General features: G+C 37.2%; 1 protein-coding gene across 1 annotated transcript in view; it reads left to right on the top strand.

Moving 5' to 3' along the window:
* The window catches only part of LOC112670489 (adenylate cyclase type 1), a 106698-nt gene that overhangs the window by 13936 nt on the left and 65075 nt on the right, over positions 1–27687 (top strand). The window contains exons 3-4 of the mRNA XM_049095269.1: positions 17777–17895; positions 23878–24025. Coding sequence (XP_048951226.1) covers positions 17777–17895; positions 23878–24025 — 267 coding nt within the window. The remainder of the gene's footprint in view (positions 1–17776; positions 17896–23877; positions 24026–27687) is intronic.

Below are 27687 nucleotides of genomic sequence, written 5' to 3'. Positions count from 1 at the left end.
AGATTTCTCCAGTTTCCCCCCTTTGTAATTAATAACTTCCTGTGAGATACTTTGGGTCTCTGTCATTGTTCTGTTCCCAAAAACTGTAGATAGCATCCACTGCTGATTCTTCCCTTCATCATTTATTATTGTGATGTTGCAAAATGGTGATTTTTCTGTCACTCTCAGCTTATTAGCTGATACTGTACTGTATGAATGAGAGTTTCCTTTTCCATTTATCACTGTGGGCTTGTGAAATTTTTTTATATTATAAACTATTCCTTTCATTATTTTGATAACCACATTGTTCCAATTTGGGCAGTAGGAACCCCTTCAAGTTGAAATCTTGTCCTTTGACATACACCTATTGATTGTTGAATACTTCTAACTTTCTGGCAAACCAGATAGTTTCTAGGCTTATCTTCTACTTTTACTGTATCAGCCTTGGTTATTTCTCTAAGGAGTCCCAATTCCCTTTTTAGTGAAGTCCAACTTATCTTGTATGAATTTTTCTTTTGTTTGGTATTAATAATTCTTTACCTAACATGTTTTCCTCTTGAAGTTTCCCAGCTTTAAGTTTTACATTTAGATCTATGATCCATTTTGAGTTAATTTTCATGTGTGATATGAGGTATGGATCCAAGTTCATTTTACTTGTGGATATTTAATTTTTCCACCACTGCTGTCGAAAAAGCCATCCTTTCTCCTACTGCACTGCCTTTGTCAAGTATCAGTTGTTCACGTATGTCTGGGTTTATTTTTGGGCTTTCTGTTCCATTGATCAGTTTGTTATTACACCAATTCCGTGCTGTTGAGTCTTGATATTAATGCCAAGAGATCTTTTAGCAGGAAAACAATAGGCAGGATGTTCTGCAGGGAATTTTTTTTTCATTCTTAAATTTTAATTCCAGTATAGTTAACATACTGTGTTCTATTAGTTTCAGGTGTACAATATAGCGATTCAGTGTTTCTATACATTATTCAGTGCTCATCATGATAAGAATACTCTTTAATATCTATCAGCTATTTCACCCACCCCCTACTCATCTCTTTCTGGTAGCCATCAGTTTGTTCTCTATAGTGGAGTCTGTTTTTTGGTTTGCCTCTTTTTTTTTTTTTCTTCATTTGTTTTCTTAAATTTCACAAGTGAAATCATACGATAATTTGTCTTCCTCTGACTTCTTTCACTTAGCATTATAACCTCCAGATCCCATCCATGTTATTGCAAATGGCAAGCTTCATTCTTTTTATGGCTGAGTAATTTTCACGTGTGTGTGTACATGTGTACACACCACCTCTTCTTTATCCATTTGTTGATTGATGGACACTTGGGCTGCTTCTATAATTTGGCTATTGTAAATAATGCTTCAGTAAATGTAGAGTTCCATGTATCCTTTCAAATTAATGTTTTTGAGTTGTTTGGGTAAATATCCAGTAGTAGAATTACTGGATCATAGGGTAATTCTGTTTTAAAAACAACCTGCATACTGTGTTCCACAGTTAGCTGTTCCCACCAACAGAGCACAAATGTTCCTTTTTCTTCTACATCCTCATCAACACTTGTGGTTTTGATTTTAGCCATTCTGAGAGGTGTGAGATAATATCTTAATGTGATATTGATGTCTGTTTACCTGATGATGAGTGATATGGAGCATCTTTTCATGTGTCTATTGGCTATCTGGATGTCTTCTTTGGAGAAATGTCTGTTCATCTCTTCTGCCCATTTTTTAATTGGATTTCTTTCTTTCTTTTTTTTTTTTTTAGTATTGAGTTCTTATATTTTGGATACTAACCCTGTATCAGGTATGTTGTTTACAAATACCTTCTCCCATTCCCTACATTGTCTTTCAGTTTTGTTGATTGTTAGCTCTGATGTACACAAGCTTTTTATTATGATGTAATCTCAATAATTTATTTTTGCTTTTGTTTTCTTTGCCTCAGGAGACATACCTTAGAAAAATATTGTTGGGGTTGATGTCAGAGAAATTACTGCCTATACTCTCTTGTAGGATTTTTTTATGGTTTCCGGTCTCACATTAGGTCTTTAATCCATTTTGAGTTTATTTTTGTGTATGGTCTAAAACTCGGGCCCGTTTTCATTCTTTTTTTTTAATTTTTTTTTATTTTTAATTTTTATTTATTTATGATAGTCACAGAGAGAGAGAGAGGCAGAGACACAGGCAGAGGGAGAAGCAGGCTCCATGCACCGGGAGCCCGACGTGGGATTCGATCCCGGGTCTCCAGGATCGCGCCCTGGGCCAAAGGCAGGCGCCAAACCGCTGCGCCACCCAGGGATCCCCGTTTTCATTCTTTTGCACATAGCTGTCTAGTTTTCCCAACACCATTTGTTGAACAGATGGTCTTTTTTCTCACTGGATATTCTTTCCTGCTTTGTTGAAGATTAATTAACCATATAGTTGTGGGTTAATTTCTGGGTTTTCTATTCTGTTTCATTTATCTAGGTGTCTTGTGTGTGTATGTGTGTGTGTGTGTGTGTGTGTGTGCCAGTACCATAGTTTTATAGTTTTATGATTGCTACAGCTTCGTAATATAACTTAAGGTCTAGAATTGTGATACCTCTAGTTTTGTTTCTTATTTTCACGATTACTTTTGCTATTTGGGGTCTTTTATAGTTCCATACATAGGATTATGGATTTTAGGATTTTTTTTTCTCGCTCTGTGAAAAATACTTTAGTATTTTGATAGGGATTGCATTAAATCTGTAGATTGCTTCCATGTGTAGCCAACTGTTATATCTTAAATTTCTTTTATTTTTTTTTCAAGGATTTTATTTATTTATTCATGAGAGACACACATAGATAGGCAGAGACATGGGCACAGGGAGAAGCAGGCTCCATGCAGGTAGCCCAGTGTGGGACTCAATCCTGGGACTGGGATCATGCCCTGAGCCAAAGGGAAATGCTCAACTGCTGAGCCACCCAGGTGTCCCTCTTTTATCAGTTTTTTATAGTTTTCGGAATACAGATGTTTCACCTCTTTGGTTAAGTTTATTCTTAGGTATTATTTTTGGTGCAATTGTAAATGGAATTGCTTTCTTAATTTCACTTTTTCTGCTGTTTCATTATTAGTATATAGAAATGCAACAAATTTCTGTACATTGATTTTGTATTCTGTGACTTTACCGAATTCAGTTCTAGTATGTTTTTGGTGGAATCCTTAGGGTTTTCTGTAAGTATTATCATGTCATTTGCAAGTAGTGAAAGCTGCTTCCTCACCAGTTTGGATGCCTTTTATTTCTTTTTGTTGTCTGATTACTGTGCCTATGACTTCCAGTATGATGTTGAATAAAAGTGGTGAGAGTGGACATCATTGTCTTTTCCTGACCTTATAGGAAAGCTCTGTTTTTCCCTATTGAGTATGATGTTCCCTATGGGTTTTTCATATAAGGCCTTAATTATGTTGAGGTATGTTCCCTCTAGACCTAGTTCGTTGAAGGTTTTTATTGAGAATGGTTGTTATACTTAGTCAAATGCTTTTTCTGAATCTGTTGAAATGATCCTTTCTCTTGGTGATGTGGTGTATCACATTGATTTATTTGCGAATATTGAGGCATGCTTGCATCCCAGGAATAAATCCCACTTGATTGAGGTGAAATTTTTTTTAGGTATTCAGTTTGCTAGTATTTTATTGAGGATTTTTGCATCTACTCTACAGCTATTGGCCTGTAGTTCTCTTTTTTTGTGTGGTGTCTTTATCTGGTTTTACTATCCAGTGTAATGCTGGCCTCATAGAATGAATTTGAAAAATTTCCTTCCTCTTCTATTTTTTGGAACAGTTTCGGATGAATAGGTGTTAACTCTTTAAATGATTGGTTGAATTCACCTGTGAAGCCATCTATTCCTGGACTTTTGTTTGTTGAGAGTTTTTTTGATTACTGAGTCATTTTCATTGCTGGTTATCAGTCTGTTCATTTTCTGTTCTTCCTATTTCAGTTTTGGTAATTTCTGTTTCTAGGAATTGATCCATTTCTTCCAAATTGTCCATTTTGTTGGCATATAATTCCTCATAATATTCTTTTATAATTGTTTGTATTTCTGTGATGTTGGTTGTTATTTCTCCTCTCCTCATTTGTGATATTTATTCTGGTTCTTTCTGTTTTCTTTTTCATAAATCTAGATAGAGGTTGATCAATTTTATTAAGTGTTTCAAAGAATCAGCTCCTGGTTTCATTGATTGTTTATTTTCTGTTTAGATTACCTGTCCATTGATGTAAGTGTGATGATAAAGTCCCCTATTATTGTTACTGATGAGTTTATGTTTAATGTTTTATATATTTGGGTACTCCTGTGTTAGATGCATAAATATTTATGATTTCTATATCTTCTTGCTGATTTATCCCCTTTATTATTATATAGTGCTCTTCTTTGTCTCATTACAGTCTTTGTTATAAAGTCTAGTTTGTCCCATATAAGTATTGCTGCTCCAGCCTTCTTTTGACTTGTATTTGCATGATAATTGTTTCTCTGTCTCTTCACTTTCAATCTGGAGGTGTCTTTAGGCCTAAAATAAGTCTCTTTTAGGCAGCATAAATGGGTCTTGTTTTTTGTTATTTTTTATTTTTTTAATCCATTCTGTCACCTTGTATCTTTTCCAAAAGTATTTAATTTAGAAAGAGAAAGAGTGAGTGAATGGAGACTGGAGGAGGAACAGAGGAAGAGGGAGAGAGAAACTGAAGGGAGACTCTGCAGGCTAAGCATGGAGCCCCACATGGGGTTGGATCTCCCCCACCAGAGCCAAAACCAAGGTTCAGTTACTTAACTGACTATGCCACTAGGGTGCCCCACCCTATATCTTTTGATTGGAATGTTTATTCCACTTACATTCAAAGTAATAGATAGATATGCACTTAGTGCCATTTTATTGTTTTGTGGTTGTTCCTGGAGATTTTCTCAGATCCTTTCTTCTCTTTCGTGTTCTGCTGATTTTCTTTAGTGATATATTTGGAGTTCTTTCTCTTTATTCTTTGCATGTTTGTCAGTGGTTTTTAAAAAATAGTTGCCATTAGGTTTGTGTATATAACCTTTTCTCCACGCAGCAGTCTGTATTAAGTTGATGGTTGTTCAAGTTTGAACCCGTTTTTTTCTCCTCTCTTCCTCACATTTCAGGTATATGTTACTATATTTTATATCCTTTTTGTGTGTGACTTCCTGGACTGATTTTTGGTTTGTTTGTTTGTTTGTTTGTTTATTAATTACAGAGAGGGAGGCAGAGACATATAGGCAGAGGGAGAAGCAGGCTCCCTGTGAGGAGCCTAAAGGGGCACTCAATCCCAGGACCCTGGGATCATGACCTGAGCCAAAGGCAGATGCTCAACCACTGAGCCACCCAGGGGTCCCTCCTGGACTGATTTTTTTTTTTTTTTAAGGATAGCTAAAATCCATTTATTTTATTTTTATTTTATTTTTTTATGATAGTAACAGAGAGAGAGAGAGAGAGAGGCGGAGACACAGGCAGAGGGAGAAGCAGGCTCCATGCACCGGGAGCCCGACGTGGGATTCGATCCCGGGTCTCCAGGATTGTGCCCTGGGCCAAAGGCAGGCGCCAAACCGCTGCGCCACCCAGGGATCCCTGGACTGATTTTTATAGAAATATTCATTGTTACTGCTTTTGTGTTTGCTGCTTTTATTCTGTCACTTTAGTGTCCCCTTCCCAAAGAATCCCCTTCAGTATTTCATGTAGCGCTGGTTTAGTGGTCAGGAACTCCTTTAGTTTTTGTTTGGAGATAAATTCTTTATTTTTCCTATTCTAAATGATACCTTGCTGAATAGAGTATTCTTGGCTGTGGATTTTTCTCATTCAGCACTTTGAATATATCATGCCGCTGTCTTCTGGCTTGCCAAGTTTCTGGTGAGAAATCTCCAGCTAGCCTTATGGGTCTTCCCTTGTAAGTTAAGGACCTCTTTTGTTTTGCTGCTTTTGAGATTCTTTTGTCGCTATATTTTGAAAATTCAATTGCAGTATGTCTTGAAATTGGCCTGCTATTGTTGATTTCGATGGGAGTTCTTTGTGCCTCCTGAACCTAGATGTCTATTTCCTTCTCCAAATTAGGGAAGTTTTCAGCTATTATTTTGTCAGATACATTTTCTGCCCCCTTTTATCTCTTCCTCTTCTGAGACTCCTGTAATATGAGTGTTACTATGTTTGATGGAGTCACTGAGTTCCCTAAATCTGTTTTTCATGTTCCATAATTCTTCTTCTCTTTTGTTCACCTTGAGTAATTTCCATTACTTTGTCTTCTAGGTCATTCATTTATTCTTCTACTTATTACAGCCTGCTGTTCATTGCATTAAGCATGTTTCTAAGCTTGTTTATTACACTCTTTGTCTCTGATTCTTTTTTAACTCTTTTTATCTCTGTGGTAAGGTTCTCACTGATGCCTTCTGTTCTTTTCTTAAGCCCATGAGTGTCCTTACGATCTTGTTTTAAATTCTCTATCAGGCATGTTGCTTATATTTATTTCATTTAGATCTCAGGCCCTGGCCTTATCTTGTTCGCTTATTTGGGATAAATTCCTTTGTCCTCATACTTTGTCTAGGTCTCTGCCTCTTTTTCTGTGTTAGGAAAGTTATGTCTCCTGCTTCTACTGAAAGTAATGGCCTTATGAGAGAGAGATCATGCAGTTCCCAGGGCCTAGTGCTTCAGAAAGTATCTCTGGTGTGTACTGCATGTGGTCCGTTCTTATGTTCTGACTGCTCTGTCCTTCAGGCCTGTTGTCGGCAGAGGCTCTCCTTGCCTGCCATGGGCAGTATTTGGTCCTTGGCCTGAGTATGGTGAGTTTTAACTGGATGTGCTCTGGTCTGCTTGTGAAATGAGACCTGTTACCACCTCTACCAGAACAGAGGCCCTGCAAAACTCTCTGGTCAGGAAGGGTGGCATGGGCTTTGTGCTGTTCTTCTGAGGGGGAGGGGCCAGCCACCCTGGGACTGAGGGAGTTGTGACTGAGAAGGGCAGTTCTACCAGAGTGCAGGAGGTTGGTGCTTGATGTAAGCAAGTTAGGCAGCCAGTGTTGGTACTGTGTGCTGCTTTTCTACATGTGGCTCTGTGTTTATGCTGAGGAGTGGGGGGAGGGAAATGGCACCAGACAGGTCTTTTGTTCTAGAGAAGTGTCTCTGGACTCTGCCTCTCAGGGACCCTCTGAGAGGAACAAATAAACTTCCCCAGTGTGTGCCTCAGGCACTCTTAAGAACACACCACACTGTGCTTCTGGGTGGTTTGCCTGCCTTCTCTCCAGTAGCAGCACAGTGCCCTCAGGGCTCTATCACAGACAAGCCCACTGACCTTTAAAACTCCAGGCTTTAAGCCCCGCTGGTTGCAAGAACTCATGAAATTCAGCTCTTCTTGTTTTCTAAGCCAGTGGCTTGATGGAAATGTTCTTGTGTATTCCCTTGTGTGTGTGTGCCTCTCTCTCTCTCTCCCTGTCCTCCTTCTTTTTTTAAAAGATTTTATTTATTTATTCATGAGAGACGCAGAGAGAGAGAAAGAGACAGAGACACAGGCAAGGGGAGAAGCAGGCTCCCTGCAGGGAGCCCGATGTGGGACTCTATCCCGGGTCTCCAGGATCATGCCCTGGGCCAAAGTCGGTGCTAAACCGCTGAGCTACCCAGGCTGCCCATCTTCTCCCTTTCCCTCTTTAGTCCTCTCACCCTTCTCTGTGACCATGGCTCTCTCCCCTCTGCAGCGGCCATAATCTGTTTCTCCCCTAAGTCACATCTCCACACTTTCTACCTTCTTCAGTGTGGCATCTTCTCTCCCTTTAGTTGTGGAGTTTGTTCTGTCAAGTCTTCAGGTCATATTCTGGGGTATTTAGGATGACTGCATAGTTATTAGCTGGGTTCATGGGACAAGGTGAACCTCGAGTCCTCATACTCCAGTGCCATCTTCCTGCTGCTTTGTGATTTTCCTTTTTTAGACTACTTTTTTTTTTTTTTTTTTTTTTTTAGATTTTATTTATTCATGAGAGACAGAGAGGCAGACACATGAGCAGAGGGAGAAGCAGGCTCCCTGTGAGGAGCCCGATGTGGGACTTGATCCCAGGACTCTGGGATCACACCCTGAGCCAAAGGCAGATGCTCAACTGCTGAGCCACCCAGGCATCCCTTTATACTACTCTTTTAAGTTTTCCTCTAGAGTTATGTGAGCTTCATAAAATGAATTAGAGAGTGCTACCTTTTACAGTTCTCTGAAAGAGTTTGTGTAAGATTGGAATCCTTTTTTTTTCTTGAATATATAATAGCAACCAGAACCTGTGCTTTTCTTTGTGGGAACATTTTGACTCCGGATTCAGTTTTCCTAAAGTTTTATCTATAAGACTCTTCATGTTTTCTGTTTCACTTGAGAAACTTTGGTAGTTAATTGGCTTTCTTTAATTCATTGGGGTTGACTCTACTATGCTTTACAAACTCTGAATATTTTTCTTATTATGGTAAAAATGTACACAATGTAAATTTTACCATTTTAACCCTTTTTTTATTTTTAAGAAAAACAGAGTACCTGGTTAAGGGGGACAGAGGCAGAGAGGGAGAGGGGGAGGGAGAGGGAGATCGTATGCAGGCTCCATGCCAAGCTCAGAGCTCAACTTGGGGCTCCTTTTCACAACCCTGAGATCAAGATCTGAACTGAAATCAAAGAGTCGGACATAAAACCACTGAGCCATCCAGGAGCTCCCCATTTTAATCATTTTTAGGCCTACAATTTCATGACTTTAGGTACAATTATAATGTTGTGTAACCATCACTACTATTCCCAAAATATTTTTCATCATCTTAAATAGAAGCTCTACTCATAAGCAGTAATTCATTTCACCCTTCCTGCCCCCGGTAACTTCTATTTCGCTTTCCATCCTTCTGAATTTGTCTATTGTAGATAACTCATATAAGTACAATTTTTATATGTATATACATATATAGATCATATAAGTAGAATTATCTACATATACATATGTATAATTTGACCTTTTTGTCTGGCTTATTTAGTATTTTCGAGGATTATCATTGTTACAGCATCAGAATTTCATTCTGATTTAATGGTCAAATAATACTCTATTTTACAGACACAGCACTATTTTATTCATTCATCTGTGATGGACAGAGCCACTGTTCCACTCTTATGAATAACACTGCTGTGAACAAGTATATGCTGAGTCCCATTTTCAGTTCTTTTGGGCGTATACCTAGAACTGGAATTGTTAGATCATTTGGTGATTCTATGTTTTTAACTCTTTGAGGAACTACCAAACTCTTTTCTGCATTGGCTGCACCACTTTATCTGCTGTATCCCACCAGCAATGTATCAGGGTCAGATTTCTCCATATCCTCCATCCTCTGCAACACTTACATTCCTTTTTTGGATAATAGCCATTCTTGTGGATGTGAAGTGATATCTTACTGTGGTTTTGATTTACATTTCCCTACTGATTAATGATCAGAATCATTTCATATACTTATTTATCATTTGTGTATCTTATTTGGAGATAGGTCTATTTGAGTCCTTCGGTACTGACATTTTCTGTTGTTGAGTTGTAGGGCTTCTTTATATATTCTAGATATTAAAACCTTACTAAATTTTGATTTGCAAAAATTTTTCTCTCTCTGTGTTGTCTTTTCACCCTTTTGATAGTGCTGTTGGTATATAATAATTTTAAATTCTGGTTAAGTCAAAGTGACATCATGCCTAATGACACAGTAGAACTTCATAGGGTTCGGTCTTTTCAGTGAAACAACCAGTAGACTGGAGAAAATGACTAGAATCAACTATTTTAGACTCTGGACCTTGGTCAAACTCTTAAAAGAACTAGGAGAGTGTTTGATTGAAGGGAAAGGCTGTTGCTGTTTGGTAGAGGGCTCCAAAATGTAAGGTTGTGTGTTTTAATTGGTCTGAGAGATTCCTGAGGACTGGACATTGATGTTTGCTGAAATTTAAAGTGACAGTACCTCCTTCACGTTTTGGAGTCAGATATTTAAGGAAATCTTTGTCAGGTGATTGGCTGGCCATCAGACAGCATGGAACAGAAACTTCAAAAGGAATACATACATACTTTGCAAGATCGTTAATAAAAGTCACAAAGGAACTGTTCCCTCCATCAATAAGCAAAAATCAGCAATCTAGGAGGAGTGGGACAGTTAGAGTTCTAGAGTTACCATAATTGCCAGATCTCTTTGTGTTTAACTTACTTGGGGTCCCCCCCCCACTCCCAACCCCTACTTCTTAGATATGTAGATTCATGACTTCCATCAAATTTAGGCTATTTTCAACCATTATTTTTTTGTATTATCCCACAAGTCCCTCAGGTTCTGTTCATTTTTCTTTATCATTATTTTCATTCTATTCTTCATACTGGATAATTTGAACTGACTTGTCCTTCAGGCTTGCTGATTATTTCTTCTGCCTGTTCAGATCTGCCATCTCTGTCAAATTATTGCTTCCTATGAATGAATTCTATTTCCTGATTTCTTTAAATACTTTATATTTTTGGTTGTTGAAACCTGGACATTTCGAGTAGTATATTGTGGTAACTTTGGAAGTCAGGTTCTCTTCAGGAATTGATTTTGTTGCTTGTTGAGGTCTTCAGTTGCCTATTTGTATAGTGGCTTTCCTAAACTGTTTTCACAAAGCTTTCCTTGTGCCCATTACTGACCTGTTATCTTGGCACTCAGCCTGTGACATCTCAGAAGTTCTGTTGTTAATGTGTGGAGTTTTTTTAAGTGTATATGCCTGTTTAGATGTTCTGATAGGTGCCACCAAAGAAGCTGCTGTTTTCTGGGGGTGCTGAATAAAGCCAGCCATCCTAGCTGACCCTCAGGGGAACCTCGTACTACCCAAATCACAAAACTCCAAAATTAAGTTTAGAGTTCAAGATCCTACTGTCCCTCTGGAACCAGCCAGCCACTTGAGGAATGCAGGCTGCTATACCCACAATGCAACATGATTCAAGAAGGAGGCATGGTAGCTGGTTTACCCAAGTAGCTCTTTTACCAAAGTTCAACAGCCTCTGTCTCTATTAAGCACTTCTCTGGTTGCTATAAGTGTCTGAGTGACTCTAGAGTTCTAAAATAGTGGATTCTGATAGTGTTTTTCCAGCTTAATGTTTGTTTTGGTGGAGAGACCAACCCTAGAAGCTGCCATTTTTTTGACATCTTTTGCTGCCATTTTTACTGCTATTTTAAAGTAAATCACAGATTTGGCATTTTATCCTTAATACTTCAACTTGAATCTTCCAAAATAAGAACAATTGCCTGGATAATCCCATATCATTATCATGGGTAGTTAGCATAGCTGTTGTTTTCTACTATTCTAAGACAAGTGCATCGTTTTCATATTAACTATCTTGTCCTTAAAATGTCCTTTACAGCTGTTTTGTTCAAACCAGAAACCAGTCAAGGATTAACTAAGCACATTTAGTTACTGTGTTTCTTAAGTCTTTCTTAAACTAGAATAGTTTCCTCTCCTCTCCCTATTCTATTATTTGGACTTGAAGAGAACCCATCAGTTGGAGTGATAAAATACTTTATGTTCTGCATTCCTGTGGTGTTTCTTCATACATTCTTTTTAAAAAATATTTATTCATGAGAGACAGAGAGAAAGAGAGAAGCAGAGACACAGACAGAAGGAGAAGCAGGCTCCATGCAGGGAGCTCGATGTGGGACTTGATCCCGGGACTCCAGGATCTCCCTGAGCCAAAGGCAGATGCTCAACTGCTGAGCCACCCAGGCGTCCCTCCTCATACGCTCTTTAAGTCATTCCTCTCAACTAGAAGTTTAGGTGATTAAATTCAGGCTGAATCTTGTTTGGTAATAGTACTGCATAGAAGATGCTTCATATTCATATGAAGAATATACTTCATATTGCATCAGGAAGCAAAGAATGTCTAGTAAAGATTTGTTAGTAGAATAGTATTGAGGTTGACTGGCCAGATCACATAAAGTTGTTTATCTTAATTGATCTTTAAAGATATTTCTGCTGGGTTTAGAGGTCTAGCAAGGCAATTATTGTTTTTAACACTTGGAAGATGCCTTTAACACTTGGAAGATGTCTTCTGATTTACATTGTTGCTGGTGAGAAGTAGGCAATCGGTCTTACTTTTGTCTTGTTTGATGATAAGCCGACTGTTTTTTTTTTTTTTTTTTTTTGCTTTTAAGATTTTTCTCTTGGTAGGATTTATCACTTCACTTCTGCAAAATTCTTAGTTGTTGTATTTGCTCTCAAGCCTTTCTGAGACAATGATTAAGATACTTGTTTTATATTCTATATGTATATGTCTATTTCTGGAGTCCATTCTGTTCCACTGTTTGTATTTCTGTCCCTACATAAAGACCATCCTGTCTTGATTACTGTAGCTCTATAGTAAGTCTTGAAATCAGATCACATAAGCCCTCCATATTTATTTTTCAAATTGTTTTTGCTATTCTTGTCCTTTTGCATTTTCATATAAATTTTAGCCTCAGTTTGTCAGTTTCTACAAAAAGCCTGCTGGTATTTTAATTGGAATTGCACTGAATCTTTAGCTCAGTTTGGGGAGAAGGAATATCCTAACCATGTTGAATGTTCCATTCCAGGAACATGTTTAATGTCTCTCTTAAGGGTGATCATTAATTTTTGTTTCTTAGTTTTCATTATACAGGACTAACAAGTAATTTGATAAAAATGTTCCTATGTCATGTGTTTTGTTTGGTTTGTTTTTGTGTGTGTATGCTTTATAATTTTTTACATAGGTGATTGCTTATTGTGACTTTAAACAATTATACTTATCCTTTTCAACCTGTTTACCCTTTATTTCTTTATCTTGCCTTTTTTGTACTAATTAAAAGAGCTTGGAATAGAAGTTGTGAGTGGAAGTCCTTGATTTCTTCCAAGTTACACCAGAAAGCATTTAGTATTTCATCATTAAATATGTTATGTGTAAGATTTTCAAACATGGCTTTTATCAGGTTGAGGAAGTTTCATTCTATTCCTAGGATACTGAATGTATCTTGTATGGGTGCTGAATTTTTCACGGATGATCATACTAAGACTTTTCTCCTTTATTTTGTTAATGTAGTGAATTACTGTAATTGATTTGAATGCTCAACCAGCCTTGCATTTCTATGATAAACTTTATTTAACCATGATGTATTATCCTTTTTATGTGTTTCTTCCCTTGATATTCTGATATTTTGTTAATGATTTTTGTTAATCTTTGTTCATGAGACATACTGATCTGTACTTTTCTGTCCTGCCCTAATGGTTGCATCTGATTTTAGTATCAGGACATTACTGGCCTTATAAAATGAGATGAGAAATGTGTTTCTTCTCTGTTTTCTAAGAGTTGTTTATAGCTGATATTATCTTCTTTTTATGTTTGACAGAATTCACCAGTGGTTCCTTCTAGAGCTAGACTTTTCTTTGAGGGAACGTTTGGAAACAAATTCAGTTTCTTTAATTGATACAGGGCTATTCAGGTTTTCTATTTTTTTTTTTTTTTTTAAGATTTGGGGTAATTCTGTCTTTCAAAGAATCAGTACATTTAATCAAGTTGATCACAGTATTCTCCTGTTACTTTAAGGTCCACAAAGTCTGTACAATGGCCTCTATTTTATTTGATTTTTTTCATTATAATTTTTTGATAAGTCTAGCTAGAGTATTAATTTTAACAACCCGTCCTCCCTCACTTCCCAAACTAACTTCTGTTTCATTGCCTTTTTTGTTTTCCTTTATTCCCATTTTCTTTTCTTTCCCAATAGTTTTCTACTCATTATTTCCTTCATTCTGCTTTCTTTGGGATAAATTTACAGTTCTTTTTCTAGATTCTTGACATGGAAGTTTCCTAGATCGTTGATTTTTTTTTTTTTTTTAATCAACATGGAAATAAGTTGTTCAATTTCGGGATCCCTGGGTGGCGTAGCGGTTTGGCGCCTGCCTTTGGCCCAGGGTGCGATCCTGGAGACCTGGGATCAAATCCCACGTCGGGCTCCCGGTGCATGGAGCCTGCTTCTCCCTCTGCCTATGTCTCTGCCTCTCTCTCTCTCTCTCTCTCTGTGTGTGGCTATCATAAATAAATAAAAATTTAAAAAAAAGGAAATAAGTTGTTCAATTTCCACGTAGTTGGGGATTTTCCAGTTCTATTTCTAATTTCTAAGTTAATCTCATTGTGATCATGGAACAATGTTTTGCGTTTTTAGTTCTTTTAATTTAATCATACTTGTTTTGTTGCACAATGTATGGTATTTCTGGGTATATATTCCAGACACAGTTAATATGTATTCTGCTATCATTGGGTATTCTTTAAACATCATTTGCATCAAGTTATTTGATTCTTTTGTTCAAGTTGTTTATGTCTTTGTAAGGAATTTACCCCTTTATCATAATATATTGTCCCACTTTATATCTGGTAAAGTCTTCCAGGTTTTATAGGCTTATTGTTGAATGTGTATCTGTTTCTGTCCTTTTTATTTTTTTAAACTGTGTGCGTATTTAATTGGATTTCTTGTAGATAACGTTTAATTAGGTCGTTTGTTAAATGCATGTGTATGTATGTATGTTTAAGTAGGAAGCATACATCAGTGGCATCGATAGGACCATGGACAGATCATCATTTAGTCCTTTTCCTTTAAAATGCAGAAAAATATAATAATGAAGTGTTAATTTAATAGGTGATTTCCTTGTTTAGCTTCTCCCCAGCACATACTCCATATTCTTACTTTTGGTATTAGCTAAAAGAAGCAATTTATAGCATTTGTGAGATACATTTGCTTTTCTCTTTAAAGTTGACTACCTGCTTGCCTTTTGGATCTCACGTTTTCCCTTTCAAAAATGGGAGTTGAATTATGTTTTTATAGTATTCCCATTCTTCCCAGGATAGCGTGTCAAAAGAACCCCTTTTTTCATATAGGCATTCAGTTACTTACTATATAGTATGCAGTGTCTTGTTTTTCTTGTACTCTTAAATTGTGTGGTTGGAATGAAACTTGAGACACAAATTTAAGATACATTCAACATTGAGTCCCATTGTTACTTTTAGTTATGCACTTTCTTTTCCTACTGGTACTTTTAGGTAGAGGTGCCTTTATTAACCTGAATTCATTTGTAGCATTAGTAGATCATACTTTGAGGAAATCAGATAGATGAAGTCATGCTGATCCTTTCAGAAGGAGTCCCCTGTTATTTGATTTTAATTATAATGCACAGGCTTACCAAGTAACCAGCTTGACATCATTAGGCCCTTTTTATACATTTATTCATAGAATCCTTAGAACAGTCCTACCTCAAATTTATTCTGATGAGTGTGAAACATGTAGCACAACTGGAACACAGGAAACTCACAATATGGTAACTACTATTATGATTATCATTTACTGTTGTTTTACAGAAGAGGAAATGGAGGCTCAAAAGGTTTTAGGGGTTATAGAGCAATTAATCCAAAGGAGGCACCTAGGTCTATGTGGTTTTAAGCAACATATTTTATTTATTTATTTATTTATTTATTTATTTATTTATTTATTTATTTATTTTTATGATAGTCACAGAGAGAGAGAGAGAGGCGCAGAGAGAGAGAGAGGCAGAGACACAGGCAGAGGGAGAAGCAGGCTCCATGCACCGGGAGCCTGACGTGGGATTCGATCCCGGGTCTCCAGGATCGCGCCCTGGGCCAAAGGCAGGCGCCAAACCGCTGCGCCACCCAGGGATCCCTATTTTTTTTATTTTAATATGTTCCATGTAAAATGTATACAAGATGTGTCATTAGGCTAGATTCAAATCCCAGATTTGCCACTTAGTAGTTGTATGACCCTGGGCAAGTGATGGTGATTAGTTTTCTGATCTGTAAGATGGGGATTATACTTATTAATTTATGAGAGCTGGGTTCCTCTGAGGGCTACTAGTACCCTAGCAGCTAGTCTAGAGTTAGAAGAGAGCTCTGACAAAAGCAAGCAGGTTTTTTACTAGGCCTGAGGTCTCATTTGCACCCATCTTCTCAGCGTTGGAAGCAGTTTAGTTGAACAATAGACATGTTTTGAAGTTAGTACTGGAGAGGAGCTGCTACTGCTGCTTTGCTCTTTCCTGGGCCTACCCACTGTCCAGACTTGTATGCTAATCATTCCCATGCTTTTCTTTATAGTTGGTCATCTGTGTATGCTTTCCTATATAATAATTTATTTGAATTGTATTGGATTTTTTTTTTAACTTGAATGGTATATGTATTATTCTAGGACTTCTTCACTTAATATAATATTGTTTGGGATTCAGTTGTGTTGTTGTCTGTAGTTAAAGTGTAGTGATGTCATTGGTGTATTTTACTATTTGAATATATCACAGTATTTCGTTTCTACTGTTGATGGACTTTTTTTTTTAAGAAAAATTTTTTTTTAAAATTTATGATAGTCACACACACAGAGAGAGAGGCAGAGACACAGGCAGAGGGAGAAGCAGGCTCCATGCATCGGGAGCCTGATGTGGGATTCGATCCCGGGTCTCCAGGATTGCGCCCTGGGCCAAAAGCAGGCGCTAAACCGCTGGGCCACCCAGGGATTCCAGAGTCTCTATTTTTTAAAAAAAAATCTCCCACATTGTTCTGCACATCCATATTTGAAAACCACTACCAGGGGAAATTACTAAACAATAAAAAGAGCAGCATGGGGTTATTGAAGGGGCATATCATTTAAAATAATGAAGTATTATTCATTATTAAATTAAGTGTAAGATATATGTATATGTGTACATACGTGTATGTGTGTGTGTATGTATATATACACACACACACACACACACACACACACACACTGAATTGCTTTGTGTTAAGTAATAGCAGGTATGACCTGGAAGAGAGTGGACATTATAAAAGAACTCGGTTACAATTTGAATGAGATGTGCTCACTTAGTGCTTAGTATATTTGTATTTAAATTTATAATGAGAGTTCATGGATATAGAGAACAAATTGTGATTGCCTAAGATGTAAAGTGTCATGAGCGGGTAAAGAATGAGGAGGGTCAAAGGTACAAATTTCCAGTTATAAAATGAATAAGTCATAGGGTTGTAATGTACAGCATGGTAACTGTAGTTAATAATATTATATTGCTTATTTGAAAGTAGCTAGAATTATGACCCAGCAATTGCACTACTGGGTATTTACCCCAAACATACAGATGTAGTGAAATGAGGGGACACCTGCACCCCAATGTTCATAGCAGCAGTGTCCACAATAGCGAAATTGTGGAAGGAGCCACGATGTCCTTTGACAGATGAATGGATAAAGATGTGGTGTATATGTACAATGGAATATTACTCAGCCATCAGAAAGGATAAATACCTTTTACATTGACGTGGAAGGAACTGGAGGGTGTTATGCTGAGTGAAATAAGTCAACTGGAGAAAGACAGTTATCACATGTTTTGACTTATGTGTGAAATAAAAGAAATAGTGCAAGGGACTGTAAAGGAAGGAAGGGAAACTGAATGGGGGAAAAATAGAGGAAGACAAACCATGAGAGACTCAACTCTGGGAAACAAGTTTGCTGAAGGGAAAGTGGGTGGGGGGCTGCGGTAACTGGGTCACAGGCATTAAGGAGGGCATGTGATGTGATAAGCACTGGTGTTACACTATATGTTGGTAAATTGAATGTACATTTTTTTAAAAAGTAGCTAGAAGAGTGGATCTTGAAAATTCTTATCACAGGAAAAAAACTTTTGTAACTGCATGGTGGCAGATGTTAACTTACTGCCATGATCATTTTACAGTTATATACAGACAATGAAATCGTTATGCTGTGGAAACCAAAAAAATCTTAGAACGCAATTTTGTTTTTCCCAGTTGGAGTCATTCGATGTCCAGTTTGCAGCCAAGAGTGTGCAGAGAGAGACAACATAGATAACTTTTTTGTGAAGGACACTACTGAGGTTCCCAGCAGTACAGTAGAAAAGTCTAATCAGGTAAGCGTATTAATTAAGTCTTAAATGTTTTGCTTCCTTCTATTGAGACATCCTAAACTCCTGACAGACTCTAAAATAAAAGGTGTTTGACATTGACCATTATGTCTATCAATAATTATGTAATATTTTAAACAGTAACTTTAAACAGGGCTTGGTGCAGGGAATAAACTTTCTAATTGTTGTGGAACCAGCTTTAAAGAATGAAAATGTAATTATGTCAGCTACAGTGCGAAGTACTTAAGACTCTGAAAGTTCCCCTGTGAATACCAGTGATTTTTCTTTTTTGTCTTCCAGATTGTCATGTCACTTTGCTTCATATGTGATTATATTTATACTAGATATGCTTTGTTAGTTCCATCACTTTATCAGATGAACTGTAGTAATGCATGTGAATGCTCAGTCCAGGAAATTCAAAAGTAAAGTAGTATAATCAACAGAATAGTTATTATCCAATATGAATTGATGATGATAAGATGAGAATTGAAAAGATTCTTTTTTCTTTTTTTTTAAGATTTTATTCATTAATTCATGAGAGACAGAAAGAGAGAGAGGCAGAGACACAGGCAGAGGGAGAAGCAGGGAACTTCAGGCTCCATGCAGGGAGCCTGAAGTGGGACTTGATCCTGGAACCCTGGGATCATGCACGCCCTGAGCCGAAGGCAGATGCTCAACTGCTGAGCCACCCAAATACCCCAGAGAATAGAAGGGATTCTAATCTGAAGGACACATTTAAGAGGCTGCTTTATGCCTCTGTATAATATTAGTTTTGGTAAGTTTAGTTACTCTGTTTTTGTCACAGAAACATAATAGGAAGAAGTTATGATCCATTAAACTAGAGACAAAGTCCAAATTGACATGTTTGCTGTAGATAAGTGAGGGGGAGGGTGTTAAACCTGGTTCAGGAATAGGGTACTTGGAGGAATATTTTGGGACTATTCATGGGAATATCATGGGAATATTTATGGGAATATCCCATGAAGATGGGAGAGATGATAATGTGGGATGAAGGAAGCACTAGACAAAAGATAGAGAGATCTGAACTAGTCTGGTGGCAATAAGGAAAGGAAGGGAAGAAGTCTACACAGGGCTTGATATACCTGATTGGATGTGGAAGTGAGAGGAACCCCATTACTAGGATGGTGGTGCTTTTCACAGAGAGAAAGGGGGCAGAGAAGTGGTTAGAGAATTGGTTTTGAATATGATTGAGTTTGCCTATAAGACTAAGGTAATGTCATCCATGGTCAAACTGGAGCTCTGAAGAAAGTTTGTAGCTGAAGAAGTTTAAAACCTTTTTGTTATAGATAATTTTAAGCATTACCAGGAGAGGGACAGTTTCACTTGACTCCCATGTACAGGTTACTAGCTTAGTAGTCATCAATTCTTGTTTTATGTTTAACCTGACAGCACCCTCCCCCTGACCACACCACACATTGTATTTTGTTGAAGTTATTCCCAGACATTATATCCTCTAACCCATAAGTCATTTTCTATGGGAAAGTAAGTTTTATAAACATAACCACATTAATTTCATATGTAAAAAAAATTAGTTATTCCTTTATATATCAAACATCCAGTGATAACGTATCTAATTGTTGTGGTTTCTTTTTTTATTTTTATTTATTTTTATTTATTTATTTATTTATTTTTGGTTTCTTTTTTTAAAACCGTGGTTTGTAAGGATCCAATAAGGTCTACACAATTGACGTTCTCAATCCTATATTTTAATTAATCTCAAATTACCTTTTCACTTTATTGGTTTTCTTTTTCCTCCCTTTTAACCTATTTGTTAGATAAACTGGGTCTTAGTCATGTAAAGTTAGCCTTATTCTGCATTTTGCTGACCATCTTCATAAAGTCACTTATGTACACTGGCAATAAAAATGTAGAGACTGATTTAGTTTCAGGTTCCATTGGGTGAGGGGGTGGTGGTGTAAGAATACTTTTCATCTGGGCAGCCCTGGTGGCTCAGCGGTTTAGTGCCGCCTTCAGCCCAGGGTGTGATCCTGGAGACCCAGGATCGAGTCCCACGTCAGGCTCCCTGCGTGGAGCCTGCTTCTCCCTCTGCCTGTGTCTCTGCCTCTCTCTCTACCTGTGTCTTTCATGAATAAATAAATAAAATATTAAAAAAATACTTTCATCCATATGTCTGAGTGTACTTCAATCAGGAGGCATAGGAGTTTGGTTCTCTTTCTGTTTTCTGATGTCAGTGGCCATTAATTATCATTGCCACGACCCCATATTATATTAGGCACTTGGAAAATTGTGACATTCTCATTCTGTGATTTCCCGTTTTTCTTAACTGGAAGAGAAACCAAAGGCTTCCTTCATTTATTTTTTGGTTATCAAGGAAAGGTAGATTAAACACTTGATTTATTTTTCCTTTATTTGCTGATTTTTAGAGTAGTAACCTAGTTTCTTAGCATTCTTCAGAGGTTGACTACACACGTTGTGTGTACGTGTGTGTTATTATGAATTAATGGATTTTTAACACAAAATATGTTGTAGTAGTTGTTCTTATTGATGCTCAAATTGTGCCATCTTGGCAAAAGGAGCCTCACATTGATTCCTGAGTCATTCTGATACAATTGCAGTAGTCACTGCTATCTCCCTTCCTTTCTCTTTTCACAAGATATTAGGGGCTTTGATTCCTTTTAGCTGGAAATGCTATCTATCTGGAGACCACAGTATGGGTGCCAAGGGTACTCATCACCACTGAGTTGGTCATATTTCTAGGCCTTGCAGGAGAATGATTTAGCAAATACTTTTTATTGAAAAAAGAGAAGTGACTACACTTAACTGTATCAAGCACTGAGTGATGTATAGAATTGTTGGATCATAAAATTGTACACCTGAAACTAATATAACACTATGTTAATTACATTTGAATAAAAAAGAATAAACAAGTCCATCAGGTTTGGTCTTGAATTTAGGCCACGTAGTGTCTCCTGGGGAACAGGCAAAGGATCCTCTCTAAAGCATCTTTTTATTAAGAAGCTCATCAACCTCAAACACACGAAATTTTAAGGATCTGCAATAGAGAGAGTCTCTGAAATCTTTAAGTGTCAGGGAAGGGGATAAACAGAATACAAAGTAAGTATTAGATGATAGAAAACTGTTAAGCCTAGTAAGGAAACTAGTGTTTTTAAGAAGGCTAGGATTTTAGAAAAGTGATGGTGCAAATGTTTAACAGAAAAGTAAGCAAGTTTAGTCTTAGTGTATTAATGTATTAACCAAGTGAACAGATTTCTGTAGCAAAAATGTGAGAAATGACCCGAGAAGCTCTGACAGCAAGTGGCTGTACCAAAAAAATTAAAACCATGTCCCCCCTAGTGCCAAAACCACCAGATGATAGTGTAAAAATTCAGTGTACAGTTATTCGTTTTATGTGATCCCAAAGTCCAAAGTCATGTTTCTGTTGCTGTTATTTTTTCCACAGAACTAATAGTTTGACCTGGTGTCCTATAGAGTATGTGAGAAATAAGGGTTGTAGCCGTGCCTTCGGGGCTTTCCCATAGGATGACCATTATCCTCTCCAGTTCAGCCAGTCTTTGAGGTTCTACCTTGACCCTGCTGAGGATCACAGAAGGCTCACCGTTCCCCTTCCCTGCCCTGTCATGTGAATAGTACTGAGAAGACTGCCCAATTATCAGGAGAGTCATAGATGTGCTGAAAACTCAAATTCGGCAGAGGGAATAAAGTGTGATTATGAAATGTGAATGTATTCCACTCCTAAGCAAACTGATAGCCTGATTGAGGCTCATGAGAAGTTACTGAGAAGAGGATATAACATCTATTTCTAAGATTCTTGTAGCTAGAAGACCTTAAGAAGAGAAATAGATTTCATTTGGCTCAATAGTGTACTCTCCATAAATAAAATGTGCTTCCATGTGAGGTAATGGGTGTCTAATTGCGGAAAAAAGACAAGCAGCCTATCTAGGAAAGAAAAAGCAAATATACCACTACACCATATTGATATTTATAAGTCCAGTTTAGATTTGTAGGTCTTTTTTGATTTTATCTCACTTAATCTGACATTGGAAATCTTGGTTCTTAATTACATTGACATCATTATTTGTTTTCTCGAAATATAATATATGTTATAGGATATATTAGTTTTGGTACAATCAGGAACTATCTTAATTCTTAAAAATAAGAATTGTTTACTAGATAAAACTTGTTTACTGAAAGAATAAAAAATACTTAAAAGTATCATAGAGCTAGCAACTATAAAGAAGCAGCTCAGAGAACAAAGAGAGTCAAAGTTAGAAGGGTCTTGTAGAACATCAGTTCAAACATCTGAAGAGGTTGCTTGGCTCAGCTCATGTTGGTGTCTGAGCTTTTGGCCCTGGGACCACAGAGCTTAGCAGAGCAGGAGTAGGCCTGTGGTGGTAGTATCTCCAAAGCTGGTTCTGTGAGGATTAACAACACTGCAAACCAGGGCTAAGTGCTACTGTGGGAATACACTTGCCATCACGGGGTGAAGTTCATGGATTGGTGTGATATACACAGAAAATGCAAGCAAATAGACAACTAAGATGATGAAGTGCCTTCTTCCTCTGACACTGCAGTACTCCTCCAGCACCATCTATTGTCAGAATCTAATAATGGGGGGCAGCCCTGGTGGCTCAGCGGTTTAGCTCCCTGCATGGAGCCTGCTTCTCCTCTGCCTGTGTCTCTGCCCCTCTCTCTCTCTTTCATGCATAAATAAATAAGATCTAAAATAAATAAATAAAAGAATCTAATATGGAACCAGCTCAGCATGAATATGGTTTGTGGAGTAAGACTATGGAAGAATAGAGTTGGTACTGAAAGTAGAAGTTATGGAGCGGTTTCTGTCAAAATAGAAAGCAAGGAAGCCAGCAATTACTTACATGTATGCATAGGAAATAGTCAATCAAATCCGTATTTTTAAAAATCTTTTAAAAAAATGTATTAGTTAACATTCAGTGTAATATTCTAAAGTTACTTGAAATAAATAATTCTCTCAATATTTAAGCCACCACTTGATAGGCAGATTCATTTGTTTCTTTTGCTTTTGGTTTAGAGATTTAATTTTTTAAATTTAAATTTGTAGGACTATATATAAAACATTTCTATAGTTCTAAAGTAAAATCTATAAAACAGTGTATTGAGAGAACTCAAGCTTCTATTGCTGTTTAATCTACCCATATACCTTATTTCTTCTCTATCCTATAGGCAGCCATTTAATCTCCTTTATTCTTCCATTTAAAATATTTTATGTGGGATCCCTGGGTGGTGCAGCGGTTTGGCGCCTGCCTTTGGCCCAGGGCGCGATCCTGGAGACCCGGGATCGAATCCCACGTCGGGCTCCCGGTGCATGGAGCCTGCTTCTCCTGCTGCCTATGTCTCTGCCTCTCTCTCTTTCTCTCTCTGTGTGTGACTATCATAAATAAATAAAAAATTAAAAAAAAATAAAGATAAGCATTCTAAGTAACCTGCCCAAGACTACTTAACTACTAAGTGGGCAACTGGAATATCAACCCACACTCCTATCCACAAGACTCGGTATCATAAGGGCAGGACCCATGTTTGCTTTTCCATCATTGTACCTTAACATAGTGCCTGGAATATTTGATATATTGAATGAAGAACAATGCCATATTTCCATTTCATATGTTTATATTTTAAAACATGTCAGTTTAAATTTACAAATACTGTCAGGATAGCTGATAGAGTCCAGTATGAGTGGTATATCATTTTTATATGACTAGTAGGTTTTGTTTTGTTTTGTTTTTTAAGATTTTCTTTATTCTTGAGAGACACAGAAAGGGAGGCAGAGGGAGAAACAAGTTCCATGCAGGGAGCCTCATGCAGGACTTGATCCTGGGACTCCAGGATCATGCGCTGAGCCAAAGGCAGACACTCAACCATTGAGCCACCCAGGCGTCCCAATATATGACTAGTTTTTTGACCACCTTTTTGTTTTTCTTAAAAATTGATGTGACATGTTTCTTTTATTAGGTATGCACAAGCTGTGAGGATAATGCAGAAGCTAATGGGTTTTGTGTAGAATGTGTTGAGTGGCTCTGCAAGATATGCATCAGAGCTCATCAAAGAGTGAAGTTCACAAAAGACCACACTGTAAGACAGAAGGAGGAAGTATCTCCAGGTAATAAACTGGCTTTAATCTCTTTTGGTCTCTAACCTTCCCCCTCTTTTCTATCTTCCTTTCCTGGCTTTGTTTTGATACCATTGTAAGTGTTAAATGCATTCTTGTTTTTTAATATAAGGAGGTCTGTATTGTAATTGAAATTTGAAGACCTCTAAATGTTGTTGAATATGAGTAGATATAAAATTTTTCTGCCTTATATTGATTCATACTCCCAATCCCCCTTTTCGTTTAAATGCTATAATTTGGTGTAAATGTATAGGAAATGGAAGAAAAAAAGAGTTGCTTTTTAAACTTTTTTAGCTTCTCTTATTACTTATCTTGTTTCTAAGGTATGACAAGAGGTGGGCTTAATAAAAATTTATAAGCCTGATACCATTATGGAAAACCTGTTTTGTGATATTTGATATGTAGATAACTAAAGAAGCTCTGCCTTTTATGTGACTTACAGTTTCTCAGTTTTTATTGTATGACTTAAAATGTAAAGTTTACTAATAATTTGTTTTATTATAGTAAAATATATGTAACTTAAAACTTGCCATTTAAACCATTTTTAAGTGTATAATTCATTAATATACACATTCATTTTATCAGTGTACAGTGCATTAATGGCATTCACAATGTTATGAAGCTGTCACCACTGCCTGTTTCTAAAGTTTTTTCATCATTTCAGGAAGAAACAATACCCACTATATATTAATGCTTATTCCCCACTTTCCTCTACCCCGTGGACTTCTAATCTGTCTGTTCGAATTTGCTTATTTCTGCAAGTGGAATCAAATAGCATTTGTCCTTTGTTGTCTGACTTATATCACAATATTTTCAGCTTTTATCTATGTTGTAGTGTTTATCACACTTCATTTGTTTTTATGGCTCATTAATATAGTTTTGTTTAAAAAATTATTTTTTGGTTTTAATTTTTGCTTTATTGCCTTTAATTCAAGTCAACCAGTATTCATAGATCTATTCTGTATTCGAAGGAACTTTGCTGTGCATTAGAGATGGAAAGTGAATAAAACAGATAATTTTGCCCCACAGGAGTTATTAGTATGATGAAAGCTACAAACAAATTGGCCTCATAAGTTCTGTAGAAGCACATGAAAGAAGCCCCAAACTCAAGATTTGGGGATTTAGGTTGGAAGCGAAATCTGGGGCTTGAAGGAGAAATAGAGTTTTATCACAGGAAGGAGAGGAGTGGGGAAAAGTGAAGTACATGCACAAATATCTAGAGAGAGAGACAGTTGAATATAGCTGGAGAGTAAGATTCAGGGGGAGGAGGAATAAGAGATGAGGCTAGGAGTCTGGTGACAAGGGAAGTGGGATTATAATTTCTGAGGACACTGATGAGGAAAAGACAAAAAGAGAAGAGGCCAAGTATAGATTCGGATAAATTAAATAGATTAGTGCTAGAAAGACTTGTCTCTTTTTTTGTGAATTCAGCCATCTATTGAAAAACAGAGCAGAGGAAACAGGATTAAAAGGTAAGGAATGTGGGGAATACTTGAAATGACTCCAGTTAAAAGAGAGCTCCAGCTTCTGAAACAGTTTGGTAGCATCAATGTTACATTGCATATACAGGCCTTAAAACTTCCTCCCTCGAGGGGTGCCTGGGTGGCTCAGTCAGTTAAGCGTCTGCCTTCAGCTCAGTTCATGATTCTGGGGTCCTAGATCGAATCCTACATCGAGCTCTCTTCTCTCAGAGGAGCCTGCTTCTCCCTCTGCCCACCACCTCCACCTCTCATGAGTAAATAAACAAAAATCTTAAAAATAAAATAAAATAAAATAAAACTTCCTCCATCAGGCCTCAGCAGTGTACTTGTAGGTATAGAGAAGAATCGAACTTACCTAGGATTGGGGTTTATCTAGATAGGTGTTGGAGAAGTTCAATAGAGTGAGAGGTAAAAATAATGGCATTTACTAAATGAAGGATTTTTTTAAACTGTATTGTTGTGCCCAAGATTGCGAATCCGAGAAACCATCAAGGAGCCGACACCAATGCAAGCGCACGAGGGTTTATTAGCAAGCTCGAGCTTGGGTCCAAGTATACCGGACACAGGGGAGCAGGGACTTGGACCCTGAAGTGGGTTACAGCTGGGTTTTTTATAGGCTGGTCTAGGAGATTTTCAGAAGGTGTGGAGGAATTTCTCAAGTTCTGTTTACATTCTGATATGGGGCTTTCAAGGGCATTGAGCTCCATTCTCATTCTAATATGGGACTTTCTACCACAGGGTGGGCTCTGTTGTCTTTCTGATATGGGATTCTCTGCCAAGGGCAATTCTGAGCTCTGTTGTCTTTCTGATATGGGATTCCCTGCCGAGGACATTGAGGACATTCTGCAGTTTTTCCCGTAAAGTTCAGCTCTTATTCACAGGGGCCTAAGATGGCTGTACTTGTGCGAATGCTCAAGTTTAGGTAGGATGGCCTTGATTTTTCTCGGCCTCCACAGTATAAAGGAAATGAAATTGATGGTGTAAGTTGATAATGAAAGAAATTGTTAAGAACCTAGAAATCATTGAGCCCCAGGGAGAGTAGTTGGAAGGTTAGAAAGTTGAAGTTATTAGAGTAGATGTTTGAATTTATGATTATAGAAATGGAGCACTTATGGGCCGTCAAAAGTCTAAGGTGAGACCATGATGTAAGGAGCTCTAATGGAGTTTTAGGTCTCCGGAGATGAGAAAGTCTGAGAGCCTTGTTTTTTTGTGGTAATCAATGTGGACTTCTAAATCATCCAGAGTGATGATGACATTGAGGACTAGAAGGATGACTGAGTCAGGATCCAAATTCTTCAATAAGTAAAGGAAGTCTATAAATGGGTGATAGGATATTCTAATTACCTAAATCAGAAGCTCTATAGTTATTGTTGGATAGTAGGCACAAACTAGAATGACCTAAGCCAACTAAAGATGTATGGTCACTCTATTTATTGTGATGTCTACATGACATGCACATTAAGGAGAAGGGTACAGGGGAGCTGTTAGGATATTCACATTATAATAGTGAGCCATTTTTGCATTGCTAGAATTAATTGCATTTGGTCTTGATGTGTTGTGCTTTTAATAGTCTTTTACTATATTGCTAATTTTCTCCAGTTATTTTCCTTCTTTCCAACTCATATGAGTTTAATACATTTTTGCCTATTTTTGGATCTGACTAGATGTACGTTATCTTTTTGTTTTTATCCACAGAAACATTTGCTCTGAAATTTATCTAATTATATTTTATATATATCTTTAGCTCATTATTTTTCTTTAATTTCTCCCAGCTTACCTTAGTGTTATTTTAAAGTTCTAATACTAACTTCCTTGACATAAATACTTGATATTTATTTTTTGTAGACTTATAAATGTTTAAAGCTTGATATAATTTGCCACTTTGATTTCTACTATATTTTAAATACTCTGCATTTATGGGGGCATTTGGCTGGTTCGGGTGGTAGAGCATGCAACTCTTGATTTCCAGGTTGTGAGTTCAAGCCCCACATTGGGTGCAGAACCTACTTAGTTTAAAAAAGAAATCTAAGTATTCTGCATTTATGGTTCTGAATCCTAGACTTATGAATTTTTGTGTTATTTATTACTTTGGTGCATTATAAATAATGATATGGAAAGGAGGCCATAATGCATATTAAATGCAAAAAGCAAATTCCTTAACAGTCTGGTTAT

This window comes from Canis lupus, chromosome 16, assembly GCF_003254725.2.
Source record: "Canis lupus dingo isolate Sandy chromosome 16, ASM325472v2, whole genome shotgun sequence".
NCBI lineage: Eukaryota > Metazoa > Chordata > Mammalia > Carnivora > Canidae > Canis > Canis lupus.
Note: the sequence above shows the minus strand (reverse complement) of the source record. Positions and strands in the feature narration are given on the sequence as shown.